Below are 15,556 nucleotides of genomic sequence, written 5' to 3' on the forward strand. Positions count from 1 at the left end.
TTCCAACTACTTGAACAAATAATAGCACCTGACCTGAGAAGAAGCTGTCCAAAAATGTGTCTGGAATTAAATGGGTACAATGCAATGACAAGAAGCTCCCATTGAATATCTTGACAATATAGTCAGATATTAACACTATTGTGGGTGCAGGTACATTTCAGCACTAAATGCTTGATGAGTCTGATTGAACCTGCCTGACTTCTTCCCAAACTCAAATGACCAGGAATTCAATTTGGAATCGGTTCAAATGTAAAGTGTTGTAGTGGGAATTAAATAAGATTTTATAAACAGGTGTTACAATAGGAGTAATACAATGCCTTACAAACTAGTCCTGTAAGGCACATTTTGGCAAGCCCGAACCTTGAGCAGAAATTACTGGAGAGGAACCTTATACACAATAAGGCCAGTAATAGTCTTCTATCTACATATGAGTTCTACAAATGAAACTAGATAAATTTAGGATATATGGTCGACATGAATGAATTGGAACGAAGCATCTATTTCGGTGCTGATCTGTCCTATAACTCCGACTGTAATTGCGAAGTGGGAAATAAAGCTCTGTTTGGTCAGGCAGTGGTTACCATGAGTTTCATATCAGTTACATGGTGATTCCAATCAATATCCATCAATAATAGTTCTCATACATTTGGTACTAGACTTGTTGGAACATAATCAGGTGAAAGGAGTCCTCAGTACATGACCTCTCACCATAAAGGATCATACAATATGCAAGACCTGGTTGTACGAGCCATAGATTTTGAATTCTGGATGTAAGGAACTTGGACATTAAAATGTTGGATTAAAGAGTCACATTTAAAGGAACCTCTGTTTATGTTTGCAACCATAATTTTGCTGCAACCATTGATTTGTTTGGAAAGTACTTAATATTGGTTTCGTTGGCAGGGTTAGCATTGTGACGGCTTGTTTAGTACAGGTCACAATGATTTGTTAGATGTTTTCTCTGCATTAAATTTGATCTTCTATATGGTTTGTTAACTTGCTTGCTTATGTCCTCTTGAAGTCATAGTCACTATATTGCCCTGGGCTTTGGGTTTACTTATTTTGTTCATTTGAAGGTGTGACCATAGCTTGAAAAGCTGGCATTTATCACAGAATCCCTTTGGCCCAACAAGTCCACACTGACTCTCCGAAGAATATCCCACTCGAGCCCATTCCCCACTACTCTACATTTACCCCTGACTAATGCACCTAAACTACACATCCCTGACACTATGGGCAATTTAGCATGGCCAATACACCCTAACCTGCACATCATTGCAGCACCCGGAGGAAACCCACACAGCCATGGGGAGAATATGCAAACTCCACACGGACAGTTGCCCAAAGCTGGAATCAAACCTGGGTCCCTGGTGCTGTGAGGCATCAGTGCTAACCACTGAGCCTCCATGCTCTCATCCCTACTTGTTCCTGATAAGGAGGGGAGCTGAGCTGCCAACTTGAACAATTTCAGTCTGTGTGGTAAATCATAGAATCCCAACAGTGTGGAAACAGGCCATTTGGCCATCAAGACTGCATCATCCCTTAAGAGTGCATCCCAACCAGACTCACATCCTTACATTATAATCCTGCAATTCCCATGGCTAATCCACCTAGCCTGCACATCTCCATTCACTATGGGCAATTTAGCAGAGCCAATCCGCCTAACCTGCGCTTCTTTGGACTTTGAGAGGAAATATCCTCATTCCTGATGAAGGGCTTATGTCCGAAACGTTGATTCTCCTGATTCTCGGATGCTGCCTGACCTGCTGTGCTTTTCCAGCGCCACACTTTCGACTTTGAGAGGAAAGCGGAACATCTGGAGAAAACCCATGCAGACTCGGGGAGAATGTGCAAACGCCACACAGACAGTCACCCAAGTTTGGAATCAAACCCGATGCTGTGAGGCAGCAGTGCTAATCACTGAGTCACTATGCTGCCCTGTGGATTGCAGCAGTTTTGTTAGTGCTGAATGGTTTGGTGAAGCACTTCAGAGAGCAGTTAAAATGCAACTGCTTCACTGACATGAATCTGGAGTCTTACATAGGCCTGATTGGGAGAAATGAACATTATGAAACAAATAGGTTTTAATGACAAACTTATGGTTTCATGAGCAGTATTTCTGATAAAAGATATTTTATGCTTACTGCCTAGTTACTGAATGTAAATTGCCCAAATGTATTGAACTTAATTTTGTTCACTTATAAATCCAAAAGGTATGGTGAATTAGTAGTAATGTCACTGGACTAGTCATCATAATGTCCAGGGGAACATGGATTCAGCTCTCACTCTGGCAGCTAGCGAAATTTGAATTCAGTAAATATCTGGAATTAAAGCTGGCTTAATGATGACCATTCAATCATAGTTGTAAAAACCCCAGTGTTTTACTAATACCCTTTTGGGGAAGGAAATTTGCTATCCTAACTTGTGACTCCAGATTCAAACAATTCACAAACTCATTTTTGAAGAGGCATTCCTGGACCTGAAACATGAACTCTGCTTTCTCTCCACAGATGCTGCCAGAGCTGCTGAGTTTTCCAAACAATTTCGTTTATGATTTCCAGCATCTGCTGTTCTTTGATTTTCTTTTTTTTTACCAACCCACTCAATTCTACAGCAATTCAGGATGGGTGATAAATGTTGCCAGTGATGCCCACAGCCTATGAACAAATAAAATAAAACTCGCTAATTGTCCCTTAGCTAATTTCTTATTCATGCTGATTTCCATACCTTGAAAAACACAGCTTTAATACTGTTTAAAAATGCTTTGCGTGACACCTGATCAAACACCTTTGAGTTTGAATTTAATTCTACATGAAGGATCTGCCTGAGAATTAGATTTGATCAGAATGTTTTCAATTTTTCAGGCTGGAAAATACCGAAATCAGTGATGTGGCAATGAAACAATTGTGTGTAGCCATGAAGAATTCTTGTTGCAGATTGCAGTCATTAAGGTCAGTGAAAACAGGAAATAAATGAATTCATGTGCATCATTGAGCGTCCATGGGGAGAAAAGACTGATTAAGAGTTTGGGCCAGAGTGGTGATGCAATACGAGAAAAGGTAAGAGAACAGTTATCCTAATTAGATTAGATTACTTACAGTGTGGAAACAGGCCCTTCGGCCCAACAAGTCCACACCGACCCGCCGAAGCGCAACCCACCCATACCCCTACATATACCCCTTACCTAACACTACGGGCAATTTAGCATGGCCAATTCACCTGACCCGCACAACTTTGGACTGTGGGAGGAAACCAGAGCACCCGGAGGAAACCCACACAGACACGGGGAGAACGTGCAAACTCCACACAGTCAGTCGCCTGAGGCGGGAATTGAACCCAGGTCCCTGGCGCTGTGAGGCAGCAGTGCTAACCACTGTGCCACCGTGCCGCCCTCGATGCAAACTGAAAACAAACAATTGGATTATTGTATTTCTCCAATCAGAAAGGAATGTTTAACTTTAAGAGTTTAGCAGCAAAAATAAGGTATTCAGCCTGCCAAGTCTGCTCTGCGTTAAATGAGATCGTGGCTATCTCAATCCTGAACTCCTTTACTGATTTATCCTCATAACCATCTCACACATTGTAACAAATTCTCTGCAACCCTTAATTCTCTTACTGATTAAAAATCTGGCTATCTTAGCCTTGAATATACTTAACGATTTATCTCTATAGTGTGGTACAGAATTCCATAGATTCACTACCTTTAGAGAAAAAAACCCCACACATCTGTCTTTAGTGGGTGAACCCTCATTCTGGGATTATCCCCTCTAGTCCTAGATTCTGCCACAAGGGGAAGCAGACTCTCCTCATCTAGCCTATCAAGTCCCCTAAGAACCATGTGTGTTTCAATGTTACCTTTCATTCTTCTAAACCATTGAGCACATGAGCCGACTCAACCTGACCTCAAGATAGTCCCTCATATCCGGGATCAGAATAACTGAACCAGATTGCAATTCTGCCAGGGCCAGTACTGGCTTGATGGAACTAGCCACCAGCTGGAGCCAAGCTTATGAGAGCAGTTTCCAGAATCCAGAAGAGTGTAGACCCAGGAAAGGAAGGTGGAATGCCAGAACATATAAATGTATGAATCATGAAATCATAAGGGGAAGAGTAGGCAGAGAGCAGATGAATGCAAAAAAAAACTGGTGGCCTGAAATGTATATACTTTAATGCAAGGAGTATAGGGCGAAGGCAGATGAACTTAGGACTTGGATTGGTGCCTGGGAGTATGATGTTATTGCAATCACAGAGACTTGGTTGAAGGAAGGGCATGGTTTGCAACTAAATGTTCCAGGATATAAACACTTCAGACAGGACAGGGAGGGATGTAAAAGCGGGACAGGAGTTGCATTGCTGGTCAGGGATGATATCATGGCTGTGCTAAAGGAGGACATGATGGAGGGATTGAGCAGTGAGGCATTATGGGTGGAGCTGAGAAATAAGAAGGGTGCAGCTACATTGCTGGGGCTGTATTACAGGCCTCCCAACAGTGAGCATGAAGTAGAGGAACAGATGGAGAAACAGATTATGGAAAGATGTAGAGGCAACAGGCGGTGATGGGAGATTTTAATTTTCCTAACATTGACTGGGATACACTTAGTGTCAGAGGATGGGACAGAATTTGTAAGAAGTGTCCAGGAGAGTTTTCTGGAGCAGTATGTCAATAGTCTGATGAGGGAAGGGGCCATATTGGACCTGGTGTTGGGGAATAAGCCAGGCCAGGTGGTGGAAGTTGCGGTGGGAGATTTCTTTGGTAACAGTGACCACAATTCTGTAGGTTTTAGAATTCTCTTAGACAAAGATGGAAGTGATCCTATGGGATGAGTACTAAACTGGGCCAAGGCCAATTATATCTAAATATAATTGGAGCTCGGAAATGTGGATTGGACACAGCTATTTGAAAGGAAGTCCAAATTTGGTAAGTTTAGATTACTTACAGTGTGGAAACAGGCCCTTCGGCCCAACAAGTCCACACCGACCCGCCGAAGCGCAACCCACCCATACCCCTACATTTACCCCATTACCTAACTCTACGGGCAATTTAGCATGGCCAATTCACCTGACCTGCACATCTTTGGACAGTGGGAGGAAACCGGAGCACCCGGAGGAAACCCACGCAGACACGGGAAGAATGTGCAAACTCCACACAGTCAGTCGCCTGAGTCGGGAATTGAACCCGGGTCTCAGGCGCTGTGAGGCAGCAGTGCTAACAACTGTGCCACCGTGCCGCCCACAAAGTGGGGGGCTTTCAAAGATAGGTGAAAGATAGTGCAGGATCAGCATGTCCCATTGAAAGCAAAGGTAACTAGAGAAAGGATTGGTCTACTAATGGATAAATAAGAAGGCTGTATGTCAAACCTGAGAAAATGGGTGAGATTCTGAATGATTACTTTGCATCAGTATTCACTGAGGAGAGGGATATGATGAATGTTGAGATTAGAGTTAGAAGTTTGATTACTCTGAATCATGTTGACATAAGTAGGGAAGATGTGTTGGGCAGGCTGGATGTTAAGGTGGACAAATCCCCAGGACCAGATGGGATCTATCCCAGGTTGCTGAAGGAAGCTAGAGAGGAAATAGCTGGGGCCCTGACAAATATCTTTATATTATCCTTAAACACTGGTGAGGTGCCAGAGTACAAGAGGGTTGGTCATGTTGTCCCCCTGTACAAGAAGGGTAGGAGGGATATCCGGGTAACTACAGACCAGTGCACCTGACGTCAGTGGTGGGAAAGTTGCTGGAGCAGGTACTGAGGGATAAGGTCTACTTATGTTTGAAAAAGAATGGGCTTGTCAGTGTTAGGCAACATGGTTTTGTACGGGGGAAATCGTGCCTTACCAACTTAAGAGTTCTTCGAGGAAGTGACCAAGTTGATAGATGAAGGAAGGGCATATACACAGACTTTAGTAAGGTGTTTGATAAGGTTTGATAAGGTTTCTCGTGGTAAACTAATGGAGAAAGTGAAGTCACATGGTGTGCAGGGTGTTCTAGCTAGGTGGATAAAGAACTGGTTGAGCAATAGGAGAAAGAGTAGCAGTTGAAGGGAGTTTCTCGAAATGGAGAAAGGTGATCAGTGGTGTTCCACAGGGGTCTGTGCAGGGTCCACTGTTGTTTGTGATATACATAAATGATCTGGAAGAGGGCACTGTTGGTATTATCAGCAAGTTTGCAGATGACACGAAGATTAGTGGAGTAGCAGAAAGCATAAGGGACTGTCAGAGAATACAGGAGGACATAGATAGACTGGAGAGTTGGGTGGAGAAGTGGCAGATGGAGTTCAATCCAGGCAAATATGAGGTGATGCATTTTGGGAAGTCTAATTCTAGAGCGAATTATACAGTAAACGGAAGAGCCTTGGGAAAAGTTAATGGGCAGAGAGATCTGGGAGTTCAGGTCCATTGTACCCTGAAGGTTGCTGCACAGATGGAAAGAGTGGTCAAGAAGGCATATGGTATGCTTGCCATCATTGTACAGGGTATTGATTATAAGAGCTGAAAGGTCATGTTAACATTGTACAAGACATTGGTTCGGTTGCATTTAGAATATTGTGTACAGTTCTGGGCGCCACATTACCAAAAGGATGTGGACACTTTGGAGAGGGTGCAGAGAAGGTTTACGAAGATGTTGCCTGGTATGAAAGGTGCTAGCTATGAAGAGAGGTTGAGTAGGTTAGGATTGTTTTTTTGAGAAAAAAGGAGATTGAAGGGGAGACCTGATTGAGGTCTACAAAATCATGAATGGTATAGACAGAGTGGATAGAGATAAGCTTTTTCCCAAGGTGAAGGATTCAATAACGAGAGGTTACACTTTCAAGGTGAGAAGTGAAAAGTTTAAGGGGGAGTCACGCGGCAAGTACTCTACACAGAGGGTGGTAAGTGCCTGGGATGCATTGCCAGCAGAGGTATTAGAGGCAGGCATGGTAGATTCATTTAAGATGCATCTGGACAGATGCATGAGTAGGTGGGCAGCAGAGTGATACAGACGCTTAGGACTTGGGCGACAGATCTAGACAGCGGATTTGGATTGGATTGGCTCAGGCTTGGAGGGCTGAAAGGACTGTTCCTGGGCTGTAAATTTTCTTTGTTCTTTAACATTGGGGTTATTGGGGTAGTCTGTGAAAGAGCGGTTCAAGGCAGTTTCAAGGCCAGTTAGTCAAAAGTGAACAATTGGAATCCCTTGTGAAGTTTTAGTGAGATTTGGTGACCCACATTCCCATGAACAAATGAGGTGGCGGGTGGGGGGGCTTGTTGCTGAGCAATCTGTGGAGTCTGTCTCAATTATAATTGTTGTTTGATATATTCTGTGGTGTGTTACACCATTGTATGTCTGTTGTTCTGTTTTGCGTTTTGTTAACATAAATTATGACTAATCCTGCATTGTCTAAATCTTTTAATGTTAATAACCTTTACATGTTTATTTGAGTAAGCTTTATTTTTAATAAGCTTGTTATTCTTTATTGATTAAATAAATCTGGATGAATTGATTGTGATTCTAAACATGATCGTCTGATATGTATATAATTAACATACCACCAAATTGAATGTATTTAACACAAACAAATTGCTGTAGAAATTTAGCAGGTCTGGCAGTATCTGTGGAGGTAAAGCAGAGTTATTGTTGAATAAATGCTATTTGATAGCACAGATAACAACACCTTCTATCCCTTTGCCAATTATTAAGAGGTCACCCCAATGGGATGGAGTTAGTTAGGTGGAAGGGGAGTGCAGGGATGTTCTCCTGCTGTTTGTGGAAAAAAATGTACCTGAGTAATTTTTTCTTGCAGTGTCCCTGTGCAGTAGATGTACTGGAACAGCTTAATGACTTGGCAAGGAGCATGGCTAGTTATGGAGCACATTTCTTCACTACTATTGCTGGAATGCTGTCAAGGCCCTTAGCCTTTGCAATATGTAGTGTGCTCAACTGTTTCTTGATAACACGTGGAGTGAATTGAAGTGGCTGAAAACTGACGTGTGATGTGGGTCCTCAGCAGGACGTTTAGATGGATCATCTCACTTGGCACTTCTAGCTGATTGGGTAAAGCAAGGCTGTGTTTTGGCAGTAACCTCTTTGGTCTATTCTTTTCCAAGTTGCTTTCAAACACTATGGAGATTCAAATGGAGCACCTTTTTTATTTTTACATTAGAGCTGTAAATTAAAGCAGCAAATTATTATCTCAGAAAGACTGATCTCTAAGACTTAATTGTCTAACCTGCTAATCTGTAACTTGTTATTTCTTGTTAACACAGATGATGTTACCTTCTGACGTTCAATTGCAGCAGCTTAGAGCTTTTAGGCCTGTGGTGAGTTTGAGCTAATAATCAGCATCAGGAATGCTAAAGCTACGGGTCAGGATGTAGAAAATGAACATTTCATCAATATTAACAGGTTCACAACTGGGGGTTGGTGGCAAAGTGGTAATGTTCACTGATGTATTAATCAGACAACTCAGGCTAATGCTCTGGGGCATGGATTCTAATCCAATCAGACTAACTGGTGGAATTTAATTTTACTGAATAGAATCTGAAATTGAAAGCCAGTCTTGGAATTAGCAACCATGAAATTATCATTGAATACTGTTACAAGCCCATCTGATTCAATCGAGCACTTTACAAAAGAAATCTAATATCCTTACCTGCTCTGGCCTACATGTGACTCCAGATTACAGTTCACTGCAACACCATTGGCAAAGGCTTAGGAAACCTCTCAATCAAGGATAGTTAGAGACAGATTGCCAAAACCATTGATGCTCGCGCCCCATGCAAGAATGAAAAGAAACCCCAAAGTGAGTCATTGATCCATAGTCTATCAGGGTGTCAATGATTACCAACTGCCTTTATTTCTGAGATACTTTATTTCTGATATTCAAATCAGGATTGCCAAGTTGGGAATATGGACTAGCAGAAAACTAACTGATGCAAACCAGCTAATACAAAGCTGTCTATTAGACTTGTGGTCTCAGTGCCCTTCCTTATAGCAATAAAGCATGACATGTTATGCTAACCAAGCAAAATGACTGAATAGCTTCCACATTTGCCATCTCAGATGAATATTTGGCATGACCTCGCAGAAACAGTGCATTGAATATGGAAGGATGTCAGTCTGGAAGGGCCACCAGTATGTTTTTACCCACATCTACAATGCAATAATGTCTGCAATCAAGAACTGGATCGGTGTCAATGCACGGAAATTCTTCACTGTTGACTGGAATGCCTGGACACAATTAATTGGGAAGGTCATGGAAAAATTAGAGGACAAATTAAGTTAACAGATGCCTCTGGACAATTAGGGATGATCAATAAATATTGGCCCAGCCAGTGGTACCCTCATCCCATGAATGAATTTAAAAAAAAAGATAGCCTGCTTGCCAATGTTCAGCCTGAGTTCCACAGGACCATTTCACTCTCAAATTTATGACAGCTTTGATTCAAAAATGGACAAACCAGTTGAATGCCAGAGCAGACCATGATTACTATTGATGCCAAGGCTATGTCAAGATTGAGTGTGGCATTAAGGGCAGTAGCAAAATTTAAGTGGATGAAAATCAGGAAATAGCTCTCAAATGACAAGTGTCATTGGTAGCAGAAGGGAACTAGCTGTTCATTATCCTCACATTACTCGTCTATAGTTCACATACATCCCCGTAATTTGCCTGTAGATTGTTTTTCTCTTTGAGACTTACTTCCCCAGTAGTGTGAACATTCCTTTCTTGCTTCTCATCTGTACCAAGTGGATTCTGTCTTTGTCAAAAAACAAAATACTGTGATGCTGGAAATCTGAAGAAAGAACAGAAAATGCTGGAGAAACTCAGCAGGTCTGGCAACATTTATGGAGAAAAAATATAGTGAATCTGATATAACTTTTCTACAGAACCAGTGTTATGTACAGAGTCAGAATTGACTTGGAATATAGCCCAGATTCTGCTTTTCCATCTTCTTCCAACAGTACATGGTCTGACTTAGTCAGTACTGATATCCCACCTAACTTGATTCCTTCCTATTTTTTTTTTGAACATTTCAAATCAATGAGTGTTAAGCATCCAGTCCTCCACATATTAGCAACATGATGTGAGAACCTTATATTCCCACAATGCTATTCATACCCATAGCTCATCGGTTCTGTTCACCATATTTTGTATTATTGTGAAGCTGGGTAGAGTAATTGCAGGTTGGGAGACAGGAAGTTAGAACTTGGTCTTTGTAAAATGTTAGGGGGAAAGCATTGTGTGGTCTCATTAAGATTTTTTTTGTGCTTAGAGAATTTTGAAAATAATAGATGTCTGCGGACAGCAGCTTGAACAGAGAGTATCCGAATTCAAACATTTGTATCAAAGGGCCATACAGTTAGCAGGCCAAGCAGCAGTTTTACCAAGACAACAGGTTTTGAATTTAGCCAATCAATTTAAACCAGGCACTTAGATACCAAAAACCTATTAACTTTAAATGTGATGGTTTTGACAGCATAGGAACAACCTTATTGTAAGAAATAGATATGTTATCAAGGGTATAAAAGAAAGGGGCAGTTGGACAGAGCCCCAGATCTAACTGAGGTGAAAGTGAGGACTGCAGATGCTAGAGATTAGAGTCAAGAGTGTTAAAATCCTGATGAAGGGATTTTGCCCGAAACATCAATTTTCCTGCTCCTTGGATGCTGCCTGACCTGCTGTGCTTTTTCAGCACCACACTCTTGACCCCAGAGTTAACTGCCATCTGCTGGAGCTAAGAGCCCTCAGCTGTAGAGAGAGAAATTGGCTAAAGAACAAAGAAAATTACAGCACAGGAACAGACCCTTCAGCCATTAAAGCCTGCGCCAATCCAAATCCTCTATCTAAACCTGTCACCTATTTTCTAAGGATCAATATCCCCCTGCTCCCTGCCCATTCATCTATCTGTAAAGACACATGTTAAATGATGCTATCATGTCCGCCTCTACCAACTTCGCTGGCAATGTGTTCCAGGCACACACCACCATAAAGAACTTTCCATGCCTATCTCCCTTAAACATTTCCCCTCACCTTAAACTCATGATCCCTAGTAATTGAGTCCCCCACTCTGGGAAAAGCTTCTTGATATCCACCCTGTCTGTACCTCTCAGATTATGTAGACCTCAATCAGGTCCCCATTAACCCCTGTCTTTCTAATGAAAATAATCCTAATCTACTCAACCTCTTTTCATACCTAGTGCCCTCCATACCCGGCAAACTCCTGGTGAACCTTCTGTGCACCCTCTCCAAAGCATCCACATCTTTTTGGTAATTTGGCAACCAGAACTGTACATGGTATTCCAAATGTGGCCAAACCAAAGTATTATACATCTGTAACATGACCTGTCAACTCTTGTACTCAATACCTCATCCAATGAAGGCAAGCATGCTGTATGCTGCCTTGACCACAGTATTGACCTGCATTGTCACCTTCAGGGTACAATGGACCTGAACATCCAGATCTCTCTGTACATCAATTTCCCCATGGCTTTTCTATTTAGCATATAGTTCGCACTTGAATTGGATCTTCCAAAATGAATCACCTTGCATTTGCCCGGATTGAACTCCATGTGCCCAACTCTTCAATCTATCTATATTCTGCTGTATTCTCTGGCAGTCCCCTTCACTATCTGCCACTCCACCAAGCTTAGTGTCATCTGCAAACTTGCTAATCAGACCATCTATACCTTGCACCAGAAAATAATCAACAGTGGTCCCAGCATGGATCCCCGTGGAACACCACTAGTCACAGTTCTCCATTTTGCGAAACTCCCTTCCACTACTACTCTGTCTCCTGATGCCAGCCATTTCCCTATCTATTTAGCTAGTACACCCCAGACCCCATGTGACTTCAATTTCTCCATCAGCCTATCATGAGGAACATTATCAAATGCCTTACTGAACTCCATCATCAATCAACTTTGTCACTTCCTCAAAGAATTCTATTAAGTTGGTAAGACATGACCTTCCTTGCACATAACCACGTTGCCTAACACTTATAATGAGAATAGATCCTATCCCTCAGTATCTTCTCCAGCAGCTTCCCTACCACTCACATCAGGCTTACTGGTCTATAATTATCCTTCTTAAACAAAAGGACAACATTAGCAATTCTTCAGTCCTCCAAGACCTCACCTGTGTTCAAGAATGCTGCAAAGATATCTGTTAAGGCCCCAGTTGTTTCCTCTCTCGCTTCATTCAGTAACCTGGCTCTATTCCTGATGAAGGGCTTTTGCCCGAAACGTCGATTTCCCTGCTCCTCAGATGCTGCTTGACCTACTGTGCTTTTCCAGCACCACTGTAATCTAGAACCTCGGATAGATCCCATCCGGACCTGGGGACTTGCTCACCTTAATGCCTTTTAGAATACCCAACACTTACGCCCTCCTCATGCCGACTTGATTTAGAGTAATCAACCATCTACCCTTAACCTCAACATCCATCATGTCCCTCTCCTTGGTGAATACTGAAAGTGAATCTCACCCACTTTCTTTGACTCCATGCATAACTTTCCTCCTTTGTCCTTGAGTGGGTCAACCCTTTCTCTAGTTACTCTCTAGCTCCTTATTCATAAATTAAAAGGCTTTGGGATTTTCCTTAACCCTGTTTGCTAAAGATATTTCAAGATCCCTGTTAGCCCTCTTAATTCCTCGTTTCCAATTGGTCCTACATTCCCGATATTCTTTCAAATCTTTGTCTGTCTTCAATCGCTTAGATCGTTTGTCTGCTTCCTTTTTCCTCTTAACTCATCTCACAATTTCACCTGTCATGCGATTTCTATCCCTCATTTTCACAGGGACGTGTCTGTCCTGCACTCTAATCAACCTCTCTTTACTAACCTCCCACATATCAAATGTGAATTTACCTTCAAACAGCTGCTCCCAATCTACATTCTCTAGGTTCTGCCAAATTCTTGGTATGGTTGCTTTCCCCTGATTTAGCACTCTTCCTTTAGGATCACTCTTGTCTTTATCCATGCATATTCTAAAACGTACAGAATTGTTAAAAATCATACAACACAAGGTTATAGTCCAACAGGTTTATTTGGAAGCACTAGCTTTCAGAGCACTGCTCCTTCATCAGGTGGTTGTGAAATATAAGATCGTAAGACACAAAATTTATAGCAAAAGCTTAGTGTGATGTAATTGAAATTACATATTTAAAAAGACCTGGATTGTTTGTTAAGTCTCTCATCTTTTAGAATGACCATGTTGGTATCAGTTCTTTCATATGTAAATCGCAAAACTGTTTTAAAAGTTGCATTCTCAAATGAACTTTAACAATTGGTGTCATGTTGGTCCAGATGATGTACTGAAGGTGTGAGCTTCCCTGTGTGAGACTGTCTGTGCCACAATGGTCAGACTGATTCTAATCCAAAAAATGGATTTACAGGTTCTTACATGGATTCATGCAGTTTTTGAGCAAAGTAAAATGTAATTCTGCAAGTACAAATTCACCCCACAAACTTATATGTGTATGTGTACATGTAGGTGTGTGTATGTGTGGGGGAATTTTCGGGGGGGGGGGCTTATGAGTGTCTGTGAGAGCATGTGTGTCTGTGTGTGTGTGTGTGTGTGTGTGTGTGTGTGTAAAGGGGTATAAGTCTGTGAGAGGGTGCATGCGAGAGTGTTGGAGTGTATGTGTGAGCAGATGAGAGGGTCTGGATACGTGTATGTATGTATGTGTATGTGTAGTGCAATGGGGTCACCTGTAGTGTGACATGAACCCAAGGTCCCACTTGATGCCATCTCCATGGGTACCAAACATGGCTATCAGCCTCTGCTCAGCCACTTTTCATTGTTGCCTGTCCTGAAGTCTGCCTTGGAGGACTGTCACCTGAAGGTCTGAGATAGAATGTTCTGGGCTGCTGAAGTGTTCTCCAACTGGGAGGGAACACTCCTGTCTGTTATGCAGTGTCCATTCATCCGTTGCCGTAGCCTCTGCTTGGTTTCACCAATGTACCAAGCCTCAGGCATCCTTGCCTGCAGTGTATGAGATAGATAATGTTGGCTGAGTTGCCATTTCTGAAGAAGGGCTCATGCCCGAAACACCGACTCTCCTGCTCCTTGGATGCTGTCTGATCTGCTGCGCTTTTCCAGCAACACATTTCCAGCTCTGATCTCCAGCATCTGCAGTCCTCACTTTCTCCTGAGTTGCAAGAGTACCTGCCACATACATGGTGGGAGGTGTCCCCATGTGTAATGATGGTATCCATGTTGACACTCTGACACGTCTTGTAGCATCTACTGTGACAGGGTTGTATGGTGTTGTCCTGAAAGCTGAGCAGTTTGCTACAACCAATGATCTGTTTGAGGTTTGGTGGTTGTTTAAAGGCGAGAAGTGGAGGTGTGGGAAAGGTCTTGGTGAAGTGCTAATCCTCACTGAGAATGTGTTGCAGGCTGCGAAGAACATGACGTAGTGTTTTACTCCTGGGAAGAACTGGACAATGAAGGGTACCCTGGCAGTTGCAGCACGAGTCTGTCTCCTGAGAAGGTCATTACGGTTTCTCACTGTGGCACATCGGAACTGGCGGTCGATGAGTTGAGCATCGTACCCCGTTCTCATGAGGGCATCCTTAAGTTCTTCCAGATGCCCATCACGTTCCTTCTCATCTGAACAAACACCCCCACCCCCCACCACAGACACACCCACATGCACACATACACATCTAAGTTTGTGGGGTGAATTTGTACTTGCAGAATTACATTTTACTTTGCTCAAAAACTGCATGAATCCATATAAGATTCTGTAAATCTGTTTTTTAGATTAGAATCAGTCTGACCATTGTGGCACAGACAGTCTCACACAGGGAAGCTCACACCTTCAGTACATCATCGGAACCAACATGACACCAATCGTTAAAATTCACTTGAGAATGTAACTTTTAAAACAGTTTTGCGATTTACATATGAAAGAACTGATCCCAACATGGTCATTCTAAAAGATGAGAGACTTAACAAACAATCCAGGTCTTTTTAAATATGTAATTTCAAATACATCACACTGTAAGCTTTTGCTATAAATTTTGTGTCTTACGATCTTATACTCCACAACCACCTGGTGAAGGAGCAGTGCTCTGAAAGCTAGTGCTTCCAAATAAACCTGTTGGACTATAACTTGTATTGTATGATTTTTAACTTTGTACACCCCCATCCAACACCGGCATCTCCAAATCATTACAGAATTGTGATCACTATTCCCAAAGTAATCCCGTACTGAAATTTCAACCACCCGGCTGGGCTCATGCCCCACACCAGCTCCGGTATGGTCCCTTCCCGAGTTAGATTATTTACATACTGGTCTAGAAAACCCTCCTGGATGGTCCTTACAAATTCTGCTCCATCCAGAGTCTAACACTAAATGAATTCCAGTCAATGTTGGGAAAATTAAAATTTCCTTACACCACCACCCTGTTGCCCCATATCTTTTCATAATCTGTTTACATATTTGTGTCTGTATCTCAGCTCGCTGTTGGTGGGGCACCCTTCCTATTTTGAGATCTACCCGTATTGCCTCACTTTTCGAGTCCTTTATAGTGGCCTCCTTCAGCACAGCTACGATATCTTCTCTGATTGG

At 42.4% G+C, this 15,556-nt stretch overlaps 1 protein-coding gene across 2 annotated transcripts in view; it reads left to right on the forward strand.

The window, feature by feature from the left end:
* LOC132831249 (NACHT, LRR and PYD domains-containing protein 3-like) overlaps positions 1-15,556 on the forward strand; it is a 131,243-nt gene that overhangs the window by 54,286 nt on the left and 61,401 nt on the right. For both annotated transcript variants that reach the window (XM_060849263.1, XM_060849264.1), the window contains one exon: positions 2,865-2,951. In XM_060849263.1, the coding sequence (XP_060705246.1) occupies positions 2,865-2,951 (87 nt within the window). The remainder of the gene's footprint in view (positions 1-2,864; positions 2,952-15,556) is intronic.

The sequence above is a fragment of the Hemiscyllium ocellatum genome, chromosome 33 (assembly GCF_020745735.1).
Source record: "Hemiscyllium ocellatum isolate sHemOce1 chromosome 33, sHemOce1.pat.X.cur, whole genome shotgun sequence".
NCBI classification, from domain to species: Eukaryota; Metazoa; Chordata; class Chondrichthyes; order Orectolobiformes; family Hemiscylliidae; genus Hemiscyllium; species Hemiscyllium ocellatum.